We start from the raw sequence: 17,566 nt of genomic DNA, 5'->3' as shown, positions 1-17,566 counted from the left end.
TCTGATCTTGGATCTCACTCCAAGGCATTCTGGGTACCAGTGAGGCAACTACTAATTTAAGAAAATGAGAGTCTGATGCTTTCCTGCTGGAGTGAGCTTTGTGACACGCGGGATCTTAGTTCCCCGACCAGGGATCAAACCCATGCCCCCTGCAGTGGAAGTGTGGAGCCCTAACCACTGGACCGCCAGGGAATTCCATTCAGCTCCTTCATCTGTAAAATGGGGAGAGCACCCACCCAAAAGACAAGGTATACAAGGGGGCCTGACAAGGAGCAGGGACTCAATAAATGTCATCATTACCTCCCTTACGGCAAGTCTCACCAGACAATAGCCTGGCTGTGGAGATGCACCTTCCGCCAACTGGCCCTGACTTGGATTTCTTAACAGTATGAGGGAGATCAGAATTTGAATGAGAGGGTGACTGGGGACAAAAGGGTAGAAACGGAAGTTCCTACAAAGAACCCCACACCCCTGCGCCCAGTATTCTAGCAGGTTTCCAGTATGACTCCAACCCTAACTTAAGGGTCCCCTCCCCACTGGGACCAAACTCATCACAGTCTCTCCAGGTCACCAACAGGCTTCATGACCGGCAGGATACACTTTTCAGATCTGGAAATAAGTTCATCCGAAGGCTAGATGGTGTGGCGGCAGGAATGGAGGAGGACAGCAGTAACGCAGATAAAATGACCTCATTACGTGCCCGAAATGCACTGGTACCACATGCTCGAGTGGGGCGCCACCTGCCAAGACAGAGACATTCTATATACAGAGACACAGGACGCTGGAAGAACTGCCTGGTCTCAGGCAGTGTAGAACACACTTCATGGATCGTCTCCAGACTCCAGGTAGCTCTAGATCCTAATGCAAGTAACAGTGAATGGATCCGGAAGGCTCCGAGCCACAGCCAGGGGTGGCTGGGCTCCTCCCCAGTGGACCACTGACAAAGCCTTTCTCCTTCCGCTCCCCAAAGTAAAACCAGGCCGCGAGTCACCCTGGACACCGTGAATGGGCGCTGATTTATTTATTAGACTCGAGTGCTTTAGTACAGAACAGTACAGAGATGATACATGTTTGTGCTTCAATACTTTCAAACACTGAGATTCTGATAATTTCAAGGTGAACAAGTTTCAAGACAGACTAGCTTTTTTTTTTTTAAATATCCTTTTGATAAATTATTTTTATATAAATAACAGAGAAAGGAAAACCGACATGTCGGACAAACAAGGTCCTGAAGCATGAGCATCGATCGTTTGGTCAAGGGCAGGGGACAAAACAAGCAGTAACAAGAAGAAACAAACCAAGGCAGGTCCCTACAGTCTGTCCTAAGGAAATGAGATCTTGTAAGGGGGGGAAGGGAGACAGACCTGAAAACTAATCTGAGTGCAAAGGGGAGATTTCAAAGCCTTGAGAAGAGAATGCCACGATGCATCTAACGGGGCGGGTGAGGAGTATATTCTGAAAGGGAAGCGAGGGCCGCGGAGAACTAGCACACAGCACGTTTGCAATGACGATGCCACAAGACAGTAATATACACACACGGTTTGCAGGGGCTAAGGGGGTGGGTGGGGGTGGGCGCGGGACATTTTTGTGACTTCCACTGTTCATTATAGTTCACAACAGCAGCAGAACAAATAGTGCGCTCCCTTCCGGAGAACGAGCTGCTGAGTCCTGAGGGCGACGAGACGTCCTTCCTGCATTTGCTTCTTTAATGTCTGCATCAGAGCTAAGCCTTATACAGCTACGTTTTTATACAGAGAATAAAATGATCGTTTTCTCTTACAAGCACGACGACATATGACCCCACACTACACAAAATAAAGTATTAGCAAGTATCTTAAACGGAGGATAACCTGAGTGGGATCAGGGTCTGGATAAATCCACTGGGCTACTCTTCAGGTGGTTTGAAGTGTCAGGGGCACAGACAGTGCTCTACAGGAAAGGGACCTCTGACCAGGAGCCTGCGGAACTCACTCTGCTCTGGTTCGCTCCTGTCCCGTGAGCTCTACCCAGGCTGACCCTGCTGAGAGCAGCTCTGTCGGGGGTGGTGCCTGGGGAAAGATGGCATCTGGTCTGAAGGACCAGGTCTGACTGCTTCTCCAAGGGACCCAGGTCCCCGATGGGAGCTTGCTCCTCACTCATCTGGGGACAGTGACAGACCACAGAACAGGATCACAGCGCTGCGGCAGCGGCCAGGGAGGGAGCCACGACAGGCACCCAGCCTGACTTCCCGTGGACGCCCCCAGCCCCTACCTCCAGCACGGGGGAGGGGGGGAATGAGCCCCCTGGGGAGAGCAGAGGTCGACTCCAGCTCAAACCTCTCGAGATGTCATCTGAGCTTCACTTCCAAGCTTATCTGGATCAGAGCTGGCACTGAGGGGTAGGAACTGGAGTGAAGGTAACAGATTAATCCTCAGTTTAAAATACTCCCAAAACGGACATCTCAGTGATTCCCAACAAGAACAGGAACAATCCCAAACGGGTTTTTAAAAACACCCAAACATCTACCTTCCCATACGCAAGCAATGTGCACACATCACGCTGGCTTATGTACAAGGTCATAAAATCATGACCAATGGGGAGCAGGTGTCCATTCATCATCCTAAGCAGTTCAGAAACCCTCCAGCAGCACGTCCCTCACACCGAACATCTCCAGGATACATCTAGAAGGTACTCTTTTTTTTAAAAAAAACACAATGCATTATTTTGTTTCAAACGAGAAGAGGGCATCACCAAACACGAGAACGCAGCTGGCGACAGTGCCAGCCGGGCGTGCAGGGCTGGGGCAGGCGATGGAGGGAGAAGGGGGTCAGCAAAGGAACCGAGGCGGTCAGCGGTGGTCAGGGCTGCGAGCACTCTGGGGAGAGGGTTCGTTTTTTTGGAGGCGTGGCTTATTTTTTAACTGCTTATTTCTTCGTCTGTTTTATTCAGTTTCTTCAGCGTGTCCAGCAGTTTCTGTGGGGTGAGAATGTGCGTGGATCCTGGAGGAAGGCAGAAAAGACGGTGAGCTTGCCAGCTCCGGTTTCGAACACTTTCCCCTTTCCTGCCCTGTTCTATCCCCAGAGCTGTAGCCGTTCCCCCTCCCCCACCCAGATGCAGGGAGGGGTTGGGGACTGGGGTTTGGGGCCTTGTCACAGTAGGCCTGGGAGGCATGTGAGGGCTGTGGATAAACAGAACACACCCTCTGGCTTGGGCAGGGTCCCGGGCTGTACCAAGGAAGAAGCCCGCCTCTCCATCAGTGCTCAGCGCTGCCGTCTGCCAGGGGACAGGGCAGCTGCACTTCTAATTCTCTCCTGAACTCAAGGTGAAGCCAGGGAGAGAAGTTCCAAACCACACAGCCGGGGAAGAGGCTGGCAATGGGGCAGGGGTTAGCAGGGGGGACTGTGTGTGGTAAGAGTGGTGCAGGTAGGGAGGAAGAAGTGGACGGGCAGAGCCCTGGGGGAAGCCACTGCCTTCCGGGAGCCCGCTAGCTGGGACTGCGTGGTGGGAGGGACCTCAGGTGTGAAGGGGGAAGGGCCGGGGTACCTGAGGCCTTACCTTGGCAGAGACCGCGCATTGTAAGAGGTTAGAAATGCTTGCAAAAATTTAAGCTAATGGAATTAGATATACTTCTACTGCAAAAAGAAAAAAGAAAACAGAAAAAAAAAATGAAGTCCTTTTTCATAAGGAGAGAGAGAGATCTCGTAAGTGCAGTAAAAAAAGATGCATGGATCGTGTGGTTTGGACATGGACTTAAACAGAACAGGAGTGACTGGCGCGTGAGCATGAGGCCTGCATGCATGCAGCAGTAGGCTTCAAAGAAAGAGATCCCGAGAGAAGAGAGAAGAGAGAAGAACTGAACAAAAGAGACCCGTACTTGAAAATGTGCCTCCCTGGAGATGCGGCCAAGTGAGTGGGCCTTCACATGAGGAGGGGACCAGAAACCACGGGATGCCAGATTTTCCACCCTGAGGGCAGGCAAAAGAAGGCTCTGGCTGGCTTGCTGGGAGTGATTCCAAATACCAGGGTCCCTATGCCTTTGACCGCTACTTGCTCAGCTGACCTGTGACTGCTGGCACTGCAGCCTGGAGCCTTCCTGGTCAGTCCAGACCAGGAGAACACTGGTGAAGCCCTCTCTGGTGTGAGAGGCTCCTCAACATCCTGTTCTCTGCAGCTCAAGCCCCAGCCCCCACCAGGGCCCGCTGAGTGAGGAACCAGTCCCCAGCTACTTCCCCGAGGTGCGGAGTGGGATGCCCTGAGAGTGCAGCCTGCGCCAGCCCCTGCGCCCAAAGCTGACTCATTCTGCAGACTCGAGGCTCCTTTGGCAAATGTGACACCGGTTTCAGCAGTGTGTCCCCCTCTCCCCCGAAGACACTCATTTCTGTGACCTTGTCAATCTTTCTACTAGTCCTAAAGGTCACAGGCTGCTCCACAAATGAGGAAACAGGGATAAACGTTACCAAATTCTGACCAGAACCACTGGCAGAATGAAAGCCTTCCAAATCTCAACTCGATGCAGCAGTTTGAGTGTCTATACCTGAAAGACAGCTGCTGGGAACTCCGTGCGGGGGATTAGCTTGGGGGCTACCTAGGTTAAGGCAATGCATGTGCCAGAGAAACTGTCCCTAACGTCCTCCCTTGCCGCCAAAAGGCCTCTGAGCAGACGCCCATCCCAAGGTGTCCCCTACCCTTGCTCATGTGCAGATTCAGGACTTGGAGGGAGGCCAGAAGGAGGTGAAGGAATCCACGCTTCAGAACTTCCGGATATTATCTGATTGCTGACCATCTGGTGTTCCCAATCTTTGACCGAAAGCAGAAGACTTCCAGGACCAGCAGTATCAGGCAACAGTCACGGTCCTGGGCCCTACCTATCAATACCTGGTCTCTTTAAAGGATGCAGACCAGCTGGTGTTAATCCGAATCACCTGAGGGCCAATTCTTGCCACGCAATCAGCTGTATCGCTTCAATACCCTGGTCAAGCTTCTCACCACCACAAACATTGCAAATGTTCTCACTTGAACCCACATGTGGCTGACCATGTAGGCCCTCTAGAACAGCAAGTGGGTTCTACTGCTCTGAGGGTCCCTCTTATTCTACATAACTGCAACACTGAACCGTGAACGGTGGTCTCCAAAACAAAGTCATCCAGACTGTCAAAGCTGGGGGCCAGACACACTGACCTCCGCCAGGACAAAATCCTTCCTTCCTCACGGACGGCGCCTGAAAACCACAGGAGTTCCCACAGATCAGCTGGTCGAGCTGTCCTGGCTTTGGCTGAAACAGTCCTGCTGACTCAGACTACTGAGGGCAGTACCAGTGAACGACAGGTTTAAATTGGATATTTAAGAGCAGCCCAGGTGAGTTTGATGATCTGTCAGACGTGGAAGACAGTGGTCTTGCCCACCCACATCCAAGACGCCCAGCGTGGTGAGGCGTGTCGGCGGCACAGCCAGGCCCAGAAGCCATGCCACTGTTCTCAATTCTGGGGGCCCTGTGGCTTCCTGCCCCAGGAGGGGATGTGTAAGGGAACGCTGAAAAAGCAGCTGGGCATTGGATCAGCTCTGCGTTCAGATTCAAATCTGAGTCCCACTGAAAAATGAAACTTATCTGACCCCGATCTAGAATAAAGCAAAGTACTCAACATAATAAAAAAAAAAAAACCTCTCCCGTGTTAAGTGCTCTGTAATAGGTCTAAGCCAGCCTTTCATCAGCTCCTGAGGCCTCCTGGACATTCCCTAATGGTCAGTACTTTTAACATAAACCACCTAGAGCACCGAGGTGAAGATCTAATCAAAAGATTTCATTTCAGGGATTCCCTGGTGGCGCAGTGGTTGAGAGTCCGCCTGCCAATGCAGGGGACACGGGTTTGCGCCCCGGTCCGGGAAGATCCCACATGATGCGGAGCGGCTGGGCCCGTAAGCCATGGCCGCTGAGCCTGCGCATCCGGAGCCTGTGCTCCGCAACGGGAGAGGCCACAACAGTGAGAGGCCCGCGTACCGCAAAAAAAAAAAATAAAAGAGATTTCATTTCTTAGACAGTTGAGAGAAATGATGGATTGATTAGTGGGCACTGAGCCAAGGCTTGGTGGCATCTGTGCACTTCAGTTATCCATGCCCACTCCCTTCAGCCCAGCCCTGGGGAGCCAGCCTCGGCTCCAGGACAGAGAGGGGCCAGGAGGATGGAACACAGCACTGGTACCCACACAGGGCCCACCGCAGACGCTCGTTCACTGCTGAGCAGGGGAAACCCATCCCTTAAAAGCTAAGTTCCTGCAAACACCAATGTGGGGGAGGAGACCACCCAGCCTCGCTAACGCCCTGCAGTGTCCTCAGCTTTGGTCACCTGGACAATCGCAACAGAAGTGGGCAAGTCGGAAGGCTCACCTGCTTTCTGACCTCCCTGGTATGAGGGCTTTGTGCCTCACTTTTTCTCAACTGAACTCTCTAAAATCCAACACTGTTCAACAAAGCATTTCAGAAGCCAGGAGCAAACAGCCACAGTCTGTTCGTGCTCGCTCTGCTCTGATGGCAGCGGAGGCCTCTCTGTTGATTGAACATAAAACAGAGGAAGCAGTGTGCAAAGAAGAGGCATCTTCCAAAGCAGGGAATCCCAGAATGAATCCTAGCAGGAGCCCCTGGGGTCTGGGTTTGTGATTCTTTCTGACTCTGCAAGTGGTCTGTCATTGCTCATTTGTCCTTTGAGAAGCCTCGAAATACATCTTGCAGCAAATGCCGTCCACCTACCTGCCATCTGCACAAGAACCAGATGCCTCTGATTACGAACCTACCAAGGTCCTGCTGAACAACGGCTGTTTTTTAAGTCACTTTTATTGACCACCCAGTGGCCTCGCTCTCTAGGGTGAAGGCAGCCTGGGCAGGATGGCAGGTAGCCCGGGGCCACAGCCAGCCCCGCTGTCCTGGCTCACAACCACTTGCTGCTTCTCATCTCCCTACTGCCCTGGGGCAGCTACCTCCGGCCCAGGCGAAGAAAGAGGAGCTAAACAGCACAGCCTCCGGTGCAGACCTTTAGAGCCCTTCGTGGATGGAGCTTATGCTCTTTATAAAAACAAGCACACTTCTGATGTTACCCAGCCAGGGTTCTGATGTCCATTCCCCCAAGGGCCGCCAGAGAGTGTGCCAGGGTGCGTAGGGCTGCCCGGTTTGAGCCACCAACGGAACGACTGCATTACAGAGGCCGAGCAGCCTCGGACCCTGCCATCCAGCCGCCCTGTGTTCTGTGTGCTGTGACCCAGTGGGAACGACCTCCTCCAGTCACACAGGTGCTTGTGGCCAAGCTGAGGCTAGAGTCCATGCCTGTCCGCTGCTCACTGACAGGTGACTCACACTCTGTAACTCACAGGGCCACGTTTCAGCCCGGGGTGGGGGTGGGGACATTTCTAGGGTGCATCCTCAACAGAGTAGACGAAGTCAGGTACACAAGACGTGGCCTCATCACAGAATGTGTAATGAAACTAAAGAATGACTCATGGTGCAGTGAGGTCTTCAGGGTCAGTCTGCCATCTGAACAGGTCAGGGGAGATTTCCAGCACAAAAGAAGGGTGGAAAGAGAGAGGAAGGAATGAGCACAAGAATAAAACCTGGGTAATCTGCCACACCGACAAGGGGTTCCCGGGTAACTGAGATAAAAGCACAAGCATGGTGGGAGAGAAGACGCTCTTTAAAAACAGTACATAGGGCTTCCCTGGTGGCGCAGTGGTTGAGAGTCCACCTGCCGATGCAGGGGACACAGGTCCGTGCCCCGGTCCGGGAAGATCCCACATGCCGCGGAGCGGCTGGGCCCGTGAGCCATGGCCGCTGAGCCTGCGCGTCCGGAGCCTGTGCTCCGCAGCGGGAGAGGCCACAACAGTGAGAGGTCCGCATACCGCAAAAAAAATAAAAATTAAAAATTAAAAAATATAAACAGCACATAGCATGGAGAACAGATTTCTACCCAAAGGCTCTCAATCTGACCAGGAAACTCCAATGAGAGAGAGGGGTATGATTCTCAACTCTTGAAAGGATCCACAGGAGAATTAAAATAAAAAGCAATTACTGAAAGAGCAAATGACTGTTAAGTGCTGTTTTTTCAGAGGGACAGGAGACATGAGCTCTTTCCACCGGTGGCTGGAGTTCGCCATGTACAAGGTGGCTTATGACCCCATCACCCCTTAGAAATTGTTCCTCAGGATAAATGTCTGTCCTGGGAAAAAGGTATTGACATATCTACCTACCACTGACTGGGAGTCTACCCTAACGCCCTCTGCCAAGCTTTCCTCATGATCGTGTGCCAACTGGCGTCTCCACTGGAGTTCTGCCTTGGACAGGACTGTCCCCTGAACACCTGTTGGTCTCACTCTCAAGTTCCCACACCACATCACAACCTGGAGGCTGCCTGGTGTTCTCTGCCTTGTGCCCACAAATTCACCCCGGGACCAGCAGACTGGGGCACAGCGCCTGCGGCATCCCTCCACGTCCAGCTCCCTCTGGAGGACTGTGCACAGCAGTTGTGATTGTCTCTGGTCTAAAGCCCAGAGGGCTGCAGCTGTCTGACTGGGCGACAGGTAACCCAAGGCATGAGCGAGCTGGAGCCCAGTGGGGCTCAGGGTAGGGTTGGTGAGGGCAGCATCGGACACATTTTCAATCGGTGTTAAGAACTGCAAGCATTTTCTCGTTAAAAGAAATCAAATAAATAATAAACGGAAAAGGGAAAAATAAAAAGAGTGACGGAATAAATCAAAGAAAACCCTTCAGAGTGGAAGAGTTTCTTTTCTGTAATAAGCTGCTTTTACTTTGTTTCTTTGGCTCTCACTCCATTGTTGGAGCCTGATCCTCAAAAGATACCCTAGAGGACTCCCGGAAGTCGGGGTGTCTCAGGTCCATGAGAAATTTGGTGGGAGTGAGAATATGAGTAGAACCTGCGGGAGAACAGAGGCCGGCTGACTGCTTGAACAAAGGTACGTTACCGGAACATGCCAACTTAGGCCTACGTTTTATGCAGCCAATGAGGTGCGAGAGAGCGAGACGCACGCGCACGCGCGGAGCACACGCCGTGCACACGCGGCGCATGCGCACATGGGCCACGAGGACGTCCGGCATGCACAGAGCGGGCGGGGCCACACAGCGGGCGTCAGCGGTCTGCACCAGGCCTCTCCACCGATCCGCAGGGGCGACCCTGTCTCCCCGGGTCTCCACCTCCCAACAGGGAACCTCGGGTCGGGCCAGCATGGAAGAGGGGGTTACAGCGAAGCCTGGCTGTGACGGCTTCTGCCCAGGAAAGCTGTGTTTCAGCAGAGAGTTAGCCAACACGCTCATGCAACACGTACGCAAGCAGGGAACACCGAGAGCTCTGGCACAGGGTCCCACGTAGCCAGAAAGGAAAGAACACAGAGAGAAATGGTGACCAGACAGGGGAGGCTTCAGGGAGTGGGGAGGGGAGGGGGAGGTGCGAGCTCCCCAATGAATGGTGGTATCTGGAACGCAGGTTGTGAAGACAGTGGCAGCTCCATCTTGATACACCCAGGAACGGCCACATGGACTGGTCTGCAGAACCTGCTCACTCTGAGAGCTTGGGGGGGCACTGCGCCTTGGTCCCCCCAAAGTGGAGGTATAAAACTGACACATCTTATTGAGATCGGGGCAAGGGCGGGGCCCAGCCAGGGCAGTAGGTGCTGATCACCTCTTGCCAATCAATGTTAAGAGGTGCAACTCCATTTTGTTCAGGGCAAGATGGGACAAAAGGAAGGCATCTGGAGAAAGCAAGATTTTTCTCAGCTCACTCTTCCTCTTCCAGCCGAGAAATTGGAGAAGCTCCTGTAGGCATGAAAAAGGAGAAAAATCTTCTCCTGCTCCCTTAAGTCAGCTCTTATAAGTTGCTTCCTTTCTTCTGGAAAGCCAGCAGGAAATAACCAGAAGGGGTATGACAGACCCTGAAGTAGCAGGAACTGGCTGGGGGAACCCTCAGCAGAGCGCAGGAGTCAGGCCAGTATGTTTCAGGCAGTATCTGCTCTCACTCCTCGTCTGTGCGTCTCCAACTGACAGGTAAAGGAGCTGGTAATCATTTACCGTCCGTTCACTGAGCGTCTTCTGGACGTGAGGCTGGAGGCCAGGAAACTGATACCACCCTACCCCCCACCCCCCAGCCCCGGGCCAGCACCAGGCCTAGCTCAGGCTGTAAGTGGGTGCTCTTAACCCCGTTTTCGTGGGTAAGGAAATAACAGCGTGGAGAGGAGAGGCACTTTCGAGGTGACCCACGTGGCAGCGGCAGAGCAGGAATATCAGCCTGGGTCTCTTGGAATCTGTGACCAGGCTCTTCCCACCACATGGGGCTGCCACTCATCAAGAGACACAGTGCAGACATGAGGAAGGAACTCTTCGCTCGTCAGCGTCTGCCGTCCACAAACATGTCTAGAGACTTAAGTTTTTCAGGGGCAACAGAGAACCGAAGACAGAATGAAACACCAAAGCATGGAATGGAGTCCAAGTGCAGTGAAGCGGTCCCTTCCCTCTAGAAAACACGCCCCACTCACCTATGAGCACTTCCCACTTTCCGTTGGCTTGGGTCACCTCGTAAGCACAACGCATCTCATTCAGGCTCACGCCCCCCAGGATGAAGATGATGAGGCGAGGACCACTGCGGTACTCCCCTGGGGCCTTATTCTTATGCCAGTGCCCATAGCGGGCGCTGGGGCAGGAGAGAGGGGGAGGGAGAGGGAGAGAGAAAGATATTAATCATGTTTATCTGCATCCACAGCATTTATACTTCATACCTCCGTGACGTGTTACACACTCGTTCTGTACACCAGTGACCGAAACAGAGTAGACGCTTAGCGAGTGTTGGCTGAACTGAACTGCAGTGCAAATTATCAAGCACTTTGGCTGCCGGGAGAAGAATCACTACGAGCGCCTGTGCTGTGACCCCGTCATGCAGGCAACAGACGGGTTCAGATCGGCTTTAAAGCGGGATGTTCAGCAGCTTCACCCTCATCATGTTGGTCCCGGTGTCTCCCCCGAGTTGTACAGTTCTGGGCTTGCCTGGGACACTCTGCTGGAGGGAGCAGGGACCACAGAGTCCAGGGCCTGTCTGCAGCCGGCACATTGATTCACTGGACAGATGTGCACCAGGCGCCTCACTGGGCTGGGGCCGCCCCAGCACCGAGGAGCTGACCTGAGTGACATGTGGCTCTTGCCAACCAAGAGCTCAGGCTTAACTGGGGCGGGTGGGGCGAGGAGGGTGGCAGGAGGATGGGGGTCTGCATCGCGCCCCAAGGAGAGGAGCTCAGTGCCGTGGGAACAAACACGGGGGAGGGACTTCAAGTGCCCACTGGGCATCACTGGGGAAGCCTCCCTGGAGGAGGTGACACGAAGCTGACTCCTGAACGACAGGCATCTCAGTGGCAGGACAGTTCCCCAGGTGCCCCCCCACTCCTGGCCCCGGCTTCCCTCAATGGGCCTTCACCTTGTCCTTGGAAACAATGAGAAATTGGTTGCTTCCAGGCTAAGAAAATGGGGAAAACAAAACAAAAATCAAAACAAAATGAGGGGCCATCTCTTAAGAAGATCATATATATTTTTTCTTGTGTGGAGGATTACGTTGAGGATTTTAAAGTGTTGAATCAGCCTTGCATTTCCTCAAACCCTTCAGCAAGATGCATTGCTCCTTGTATATGCCACTGGGTTTAGCTTGCTAATATTTTATCTATAACACTTGCCTCTCTGTGCTTGAGGGAAGTTTTATTTAATGCCATTTTCAGATTTGCTTTTAGGATCATGTACTCATAAAATAAGTGGGAAAGTTTCTTCTCTCTTTCTGTTATCTGCAAATGTGTTAATGTTGAGTGGTTTCTTCATAAAATACCAGAAGAATTCACCATTGCATCCATTTGGTTGGGAATCTCTTTTGTGGAAGTTTTAAAAGTAACTAAAAAGTTAATAGGGGTCACTGAGTTTCTATTTTTTAATTGTCAATTTTTGCAATTTATAAAATGCATGTGTCCATGTCATCTAAATTATCAATTAAATTCGGATAAATTTGAAACAGAACGAGGAGAGCAAGTCTTCTCTGAACAGTGGAATCTTTACCCTTCTTCCTGACTTAGGACAGCATTAAAGCCACTTTCCACATCACAAAGGCCAGCCCAGAGGACCTCACAGTCACTTTTTTTTGCCTGTGCAATCATGTTTGTCTGCCGTTGTCAACCAGCCTGGCTGTGGTACCGTGTGGGATTTTGTATTTCACGCCAATGCTGGCAATAAACATTTGGCCTCCACTGGCATCATGCAGGCCTGAGAGTGACGACAGAAGAGGGGGCGGTGGAGAGAGAAGACGGGCGGGCAAAGTACTAGTATAGTAGAGGCACATGTATTGAGAAGTGTTACCCTGGGAGCCTGGGCCACACACACGAGGGAGGCAGAGAAGAGATTCTGGAGGCAAAATGTGTGCCTAGTGTTGAGAGTCCCAGGGACTGGCTGTGGAGATGTGGCCTGCAGAGCATAACAGGAAAAGCTTCTGGATGAACATGGCAAGGTGGTGAACAAGAGCAAGAGCTTTCGAAAACATATGCACAAGGCCTCGTGGGTGGCCAAGAAAACACAGAGGGCTGGAGAACCCAGAGATGGAAGCATGGATTGCTGTCTGCCCACATCTCCAAGCTGAGAAACATCTGAGCATCACCAGGTACGTGGCAGAAACCCAACAGACCCAAGGCATCCACGTTTCCATCATCTATGTTTCCATCAAGGAGGAATCTGAGAAATGTGGCTCTATGCAGATGACGTATTCATCCCTTTCTTAATTACTAAAATTAACTAATGAATGAAAAGTGAAGACAGAATACACCAAGTGCCTACTCCATTCCAGGCTCCGTTCTAGGCACTGAGGATAAAACAGACACGAATCCCTGCCCTCAGGAGGCTGACATTCTAGTCGGGGGAGACTGGCAGTAAACAAGGTAAATACTAACAGCACACTAAGCGGTGGTGTAATCTATGGAGAAAAAGCAGGGAAGGGAGACAGGAAGTTGGGGTGCTATAATTTTTTCACTATTTTCTGTAACACTTTATTGAGAAATAATTCATGTATCATACAATTCACTCATTTAAACTGTATAATTCAGTGGTGTTCAGTATAGTCACGGAATTGTGAGCCATCACCACAATCAATTTTAGACCATTTTCATCAACCCCAAAAAGAAATTCTGTACCTATTAGCAGTCGCTCCCCATTCCCCAACCCTTACCCCCATCCCCAGTTCTGAGCAACCACCAATCTACTTCCTGTCTTGAGACCAGCCCGTTCTAGACATTCCATATAAATGGAATCATAGTGTATGTGGGCTTTAGTGACTGGCTTCTTTCACTTAGCATAATATTTTCAAGGTTCGTCCATGTTACAGCATGGATCAGTATTTCATTCCCATCTTGGGCTGAACAATATTCCATTGTATGAATATACCATGTGTTTTTTATCCATTCATCAGCTGACAGACATTTAGGTCATCTCCACTTTTGAGCTATTAGGAATAATGCTGCTAGGAAGACTGGTGTACTGTAATTTTAAACAGGGTGGTTAGGGAAGATGGGAGAAGGTAACAATTTATTAAAGACCTGGAGGAGAAAAGAGGTGAGCCATGCAGAGATACCTGGGGAAAGATCATTTCAGGCAGAGGGAAAAGCAGGTGCAAAGGTCCTGAGGCAGAAGTAAGCCTGGTGTGTTCGGGGAAGAGCAAGGAGGCTGCTGTGGCTGAAGTGGGGGAGGAATAGGGAGTGAGGGAGGAACGGGAAGCCAGGGGCTGAAGGGCCTCATGGGCCGCTGCAAGGACTTGGCCTGCACTCTGGCTGTGACGAGAAGCAGTGGGAGGGTTCTCGAGGGTCCTGAGGCGTCACAGCAGGACTGCCCTGCGGCTGCCGTCCAACCAGACACGGTGCCGCTTGCTCCCTGCTCGCTTGCTCAGGGACTTGCACTCACCTGACCGCGGTGGTGCTGAAGGAGGCAGAGGAGCGGGTGGAGATGTACGGGTAGTGCTTGGTGTCAAGTCTGTCTTCAATGGTGTCCTGGAAAGAAGAGACACAGCTATCGACCGGCCATCTCTTTGCAAAGGGCTGACGCAATCAAGGTAAGACAATTCGAAGCACAAGTCACTCAGCCAAAACCATGGCCAGCTTTGCAACAACCAGAGCTCCCCTGTCTGCTGCCCACTGCTGGGCACCTCACGCTGAGCTCGGAGCGGGCGGACCAGATGCTCCATAACCAGCAGATACAATGAGATAAGTTTGTAGGTCTGCTCTTGAAGAGAAGTTTTTTAAAAAAACCTGCATTGGGCTTCCCTGGTGGCACAGTGGTTAAGAATCCGCCTGCCAATGCAGGGGACATGGGTTCGAGCCCTGGTCCGGGAAGATCCCACATGCCACGGAGCAGCTAAGCCCATGCGCCACAACTGCTGAGCCTGCGCTCTAGGGCCCCGAGCCACAACTACTGAGCCCACGTGCCACAACTACCGAAGCCCACACACCTAGAGCCCGTGCTCCACAAGAGAAGCCACCGCAATGAGAAGCCTGCGCACCGCAACCAAGAGTAGCCCCTGCTCGCCACAACTAGAGAAAGCCCACACGTAGCAACGAAGACCCAACGCAGACAAAAACAATAAATAAATAAAATAAAAGAAACTTAAAAAAAAACCTGCATTATTTTTTCTTGCTTCTCTTCCACCCTTTTATGTTCCATGTGTCCAATAAACTCCTGACCCTTGCCATCCGTCTTGAAGACACTAGGCATGGGCAGTCTCTCAGGCAAGCTGAGGCCTTACAGCCTCAGTTTCCCAAGGGCCTAATTATCTGGTGGGTGGATCCAGCTACCCACCCCCTGCTGCCGAGAAGTCTACACTCCTAACAGCTACCGTGTGAAGCCCACACATGTCTCTTTGGGGGACTGGGGTTGTGGGGGGAAGGAAAAGGGAGCAGAGAACAAAGGAGGGAATGAGACAGAGCAGTTGATCCGCTCTGCCAAGCAAAGAAACATAATTTGTTTCAAGATGTCTCATGTTCACCCATCTTTTTGGTTTGTGGGTTTTAAAAATAGAAAGCTGACTCACTATATATACTTAAAATATATTTATTTTAACGTACGATTCAGTGGGAACACATGGACTGCTATGAATTAGCAAAAGGATCCTGGCCAAGACCTTTCATTCTCTGGACCCCAGTCCTGTCCTCCTGTCAAGGGCAGGAACTGGAAAGACCATCTCCAATTCCCACCCCAAAGCTCCCAGGGTGCGTCAGGGTTCTACACAGGGTTTCCTCGACCTCGAGCTACAAGAAGGGGAGGAAGGGACACCGCTGGGCTACCTGACTTTCACAGATACGAAACACCTACTGTGCGCAAGGCTCGGTGCCAGAGGACACATCAGGTGAGGGCACAGGACCAAGGTCTAAAACGATGAGCCAACACAGAGAGCAGCACACACATGTAAAGAGCATCCCTGACACATGCTGTGGGAGTCCAGGGAGGCCTCTGTGGTGCTGGGTGGTCAGACGGGTGGGCCAGTGTATGGGACTTCGCAGGAAGGCAGGATTCAGGAGGTGGAAAGGAGAGTGAGAACTCCAGGCAAGGGATAGGGCTGCACAGAAACACGACTGGCAGGGTCTCTGGCTGATGTGAGGGCTGAGGGAGGGAAGCAGTGGGAGAGGAGGACGGGCTGGGATCTCTTTCCAGAGGCCCTCCCGCCCTGCTGCACCCTTAGCGTGGCACTCCTTACTCACAGGACCTTCAGGTGCTGTGACGGGTTTGGTTCCTTCGGCTGCAGTACCATTGAGGGGTCTCTACTGTGGGGCTCAATAGTGTGGATCTGAGGATCCACATCTGACAGTCTCCTGGGGCTGCTCTGCACGAACCCTCCAAGGCCTGGGTGCAAATCCCCAGGTGTCACCCCCACCCAAGGGCAGGGGAGGCTGAAGCCCCGGGCCCAGCTGCCCTTGTGCCCTCGTCTCGGCCCACGCTGACCTCCATGATGTCTTTGATGATCGGGGTCCATCGTGAGAGCTGGTAGGTCTGCTCGCTGATGCGCTCCTTCCGCTCCGGTTTGCTCCTGCGACGCAGCGTGGACTGAAAGCGAACACATGAGCCGAGGCTCCGAGTCAGCGCCTGGGCCTGCGAGGCCTCGCTGGCCCCTGGGCTCCCTTCTGGGAGTCAGTCCTGGCAAAGACTAAGAAGTAGGGAGCTTTTCCTGCAAAAGCCCAGACGATGCCCCGTGGACTCCAGCCCAAGAACCTGGAGCAAACTTGGTTCTTCAAAGCCAGGAAAAATGGCAAACGTGGGTCAAACGGATAAGTGCCATTTCTTACAAATGCAGGGAGTTAGTTTGTTGTCAATTATAGGAGAAAATACTGCTTTGGTGTGGCTTTGATTTTGCTTCAACAGCACGGGATGCACTGGATGAATCATCTCTGTTCTCATTTGGTCCCTTTGTGAACAAGGGCCTGAAAATGCCAGATGGCCCCCAGTCACAGGCCTCTGGTCTGGTGGCTCCGAACAAAGCTTTTGACTCTAAGATCCCACAAGGAGCACACCTACAGCCCTGCCTTACCAGCACGGAGGCGTGAGCTGACTCCCTGCAGGAAGTCGGGTGCCTACAAGCAAGGTTCCTGGCGGGGGGCTCTGAAGAGTCCTGGAGCCCCCCGCCAGGCCTCTTCCAGAGCTCATTGCTGGTCGGGCCCCCCACACCTGACCCCACTGGGTCCTGAGTCATTGTCAGAGAAGCAGACCCAAAGGTGGCCAGGCGGCGTGGCACTAAGCGTTGTGTTCGCAACCTCACAGAAGATGCTAAGTGTCCCACGGCAGAGCCAGGCTGACTCAAGACTCGTGGGACAGGGCTGGCATGACTCCCGTTTGGGGCGGGTTCACAGACGCAGCTCAGCGTTGTGACTGTGTGTGCCTCCTTGATGTGCCCGCCTGGGCTCCTGGGGCTACGTCTTGATTTTATTTATACCTCTACACCTGCATCCCTCTGACTTTATGTTTTCTCTTTCTCAGTGTTGAGTGTGTGTACTGTAAGCTGCCTTAAGTCAGTCAGGGGAGAAGAGATGAGAGCTGCCGTCTCCCCCCTGCCTCCCCCCGAGGCGGGTGCTCACGTCCGTGACGATGGGCACCCCGAGGTGGGCCATGTTGGTGATGATCTCACTGTCCTCCGGGGGGATCTGGGCGTGCTGGATCAGCTTGTTCAGGTTTTCCTCGGTGATGCCTGCGAGAACAAAAGCCCGATCGCCACACCAGCCCCTGGACATCACACACTGAGAAGCAGAGCTAAGTGCCTGGGGGGACAGTGCCCCTTTTCCTCTTCAAGATTAGTGGGAACCAATCCGCTCATGGCATCAAGGTTACTCTAAGACAAGACAAGATCAGGACTCAAATTCCACTCTAGCCTACAGGCTGTGACCATCAGCAGCTGCCCTTCATGGTCTATATTTCCATCCGTCTCCTGCTTCTCAGCCGTCACCACCACCCCTGGCCCACATCACAGTCAGCTTGGACAGGAGAGCCTCTGTGTCCATCTTTGGCACAATGGACACCTATGGACACTTACAGGCAGCAGATGTGGGTT

The 17,566-nt window shown here is 52.5% G+C and overlaps 1 protein-coding gene across 3 annotated transcripts in view; it reads right to left on the bottom strand.

Annotated features, from left to right (window-relative positions):
• Window positions 1–2,794: 2,794 nt before the first annotated feature.
• Window positions 2,795–17,566, bottom strand: part of STXBP1 (syntaxin binding protein 1) — a 33,647-nt gene continuing 18,875 nt past the window's right edge. For 2 of the 3 annotated variants that reach the window (XM_079925566.1, XM_079925568.1), the window contains 4 exons: window positions 17,097–17,206; window positions 15,970–16,071; window positions 13,939–14,024; window positions 9,623–10,657 (listed from right to left, as the gene is read on the bottom strand). In XM_079925566.1, coding sequence (XP_079781692.1) covers window positions 10,381–10,657; window positions 13,939–14,024; window positions 15,970–16,071; window positions 17,097–17,206 — 575 coding nt within the window. In that variant the 3' untranslated portion in view covers window positions 9,623–10,380. Of the gene's footprint in view, window positions 2,979–9,622; window positions 10,658–13,938; window positions 14,025–15,969; window positions 16,072–17,096; window positions 17,207–17,566 lie in introns of those variants that run through there. The other variant, XM_079925567.1, reaches the window with a different exon arrangement.

This window comes from Stenella coeruleoalba, assembly GCF_951394435.1.
Source record: "Stenella coeruleoalba genome assembly, chromosome: 7".
NCBI classification, from domain to species: Eukaryota; Metazoa; Chordata; class Mammalia; order Artiodactyla; family Delphinidae; genus Stenella; species Stenella coeruleoalba.
The sequence above is the reverse complement of the archived record's forward strand: the minus strand, read 5'-3'. Positions and strand labels throughout refer to the sequence as shown.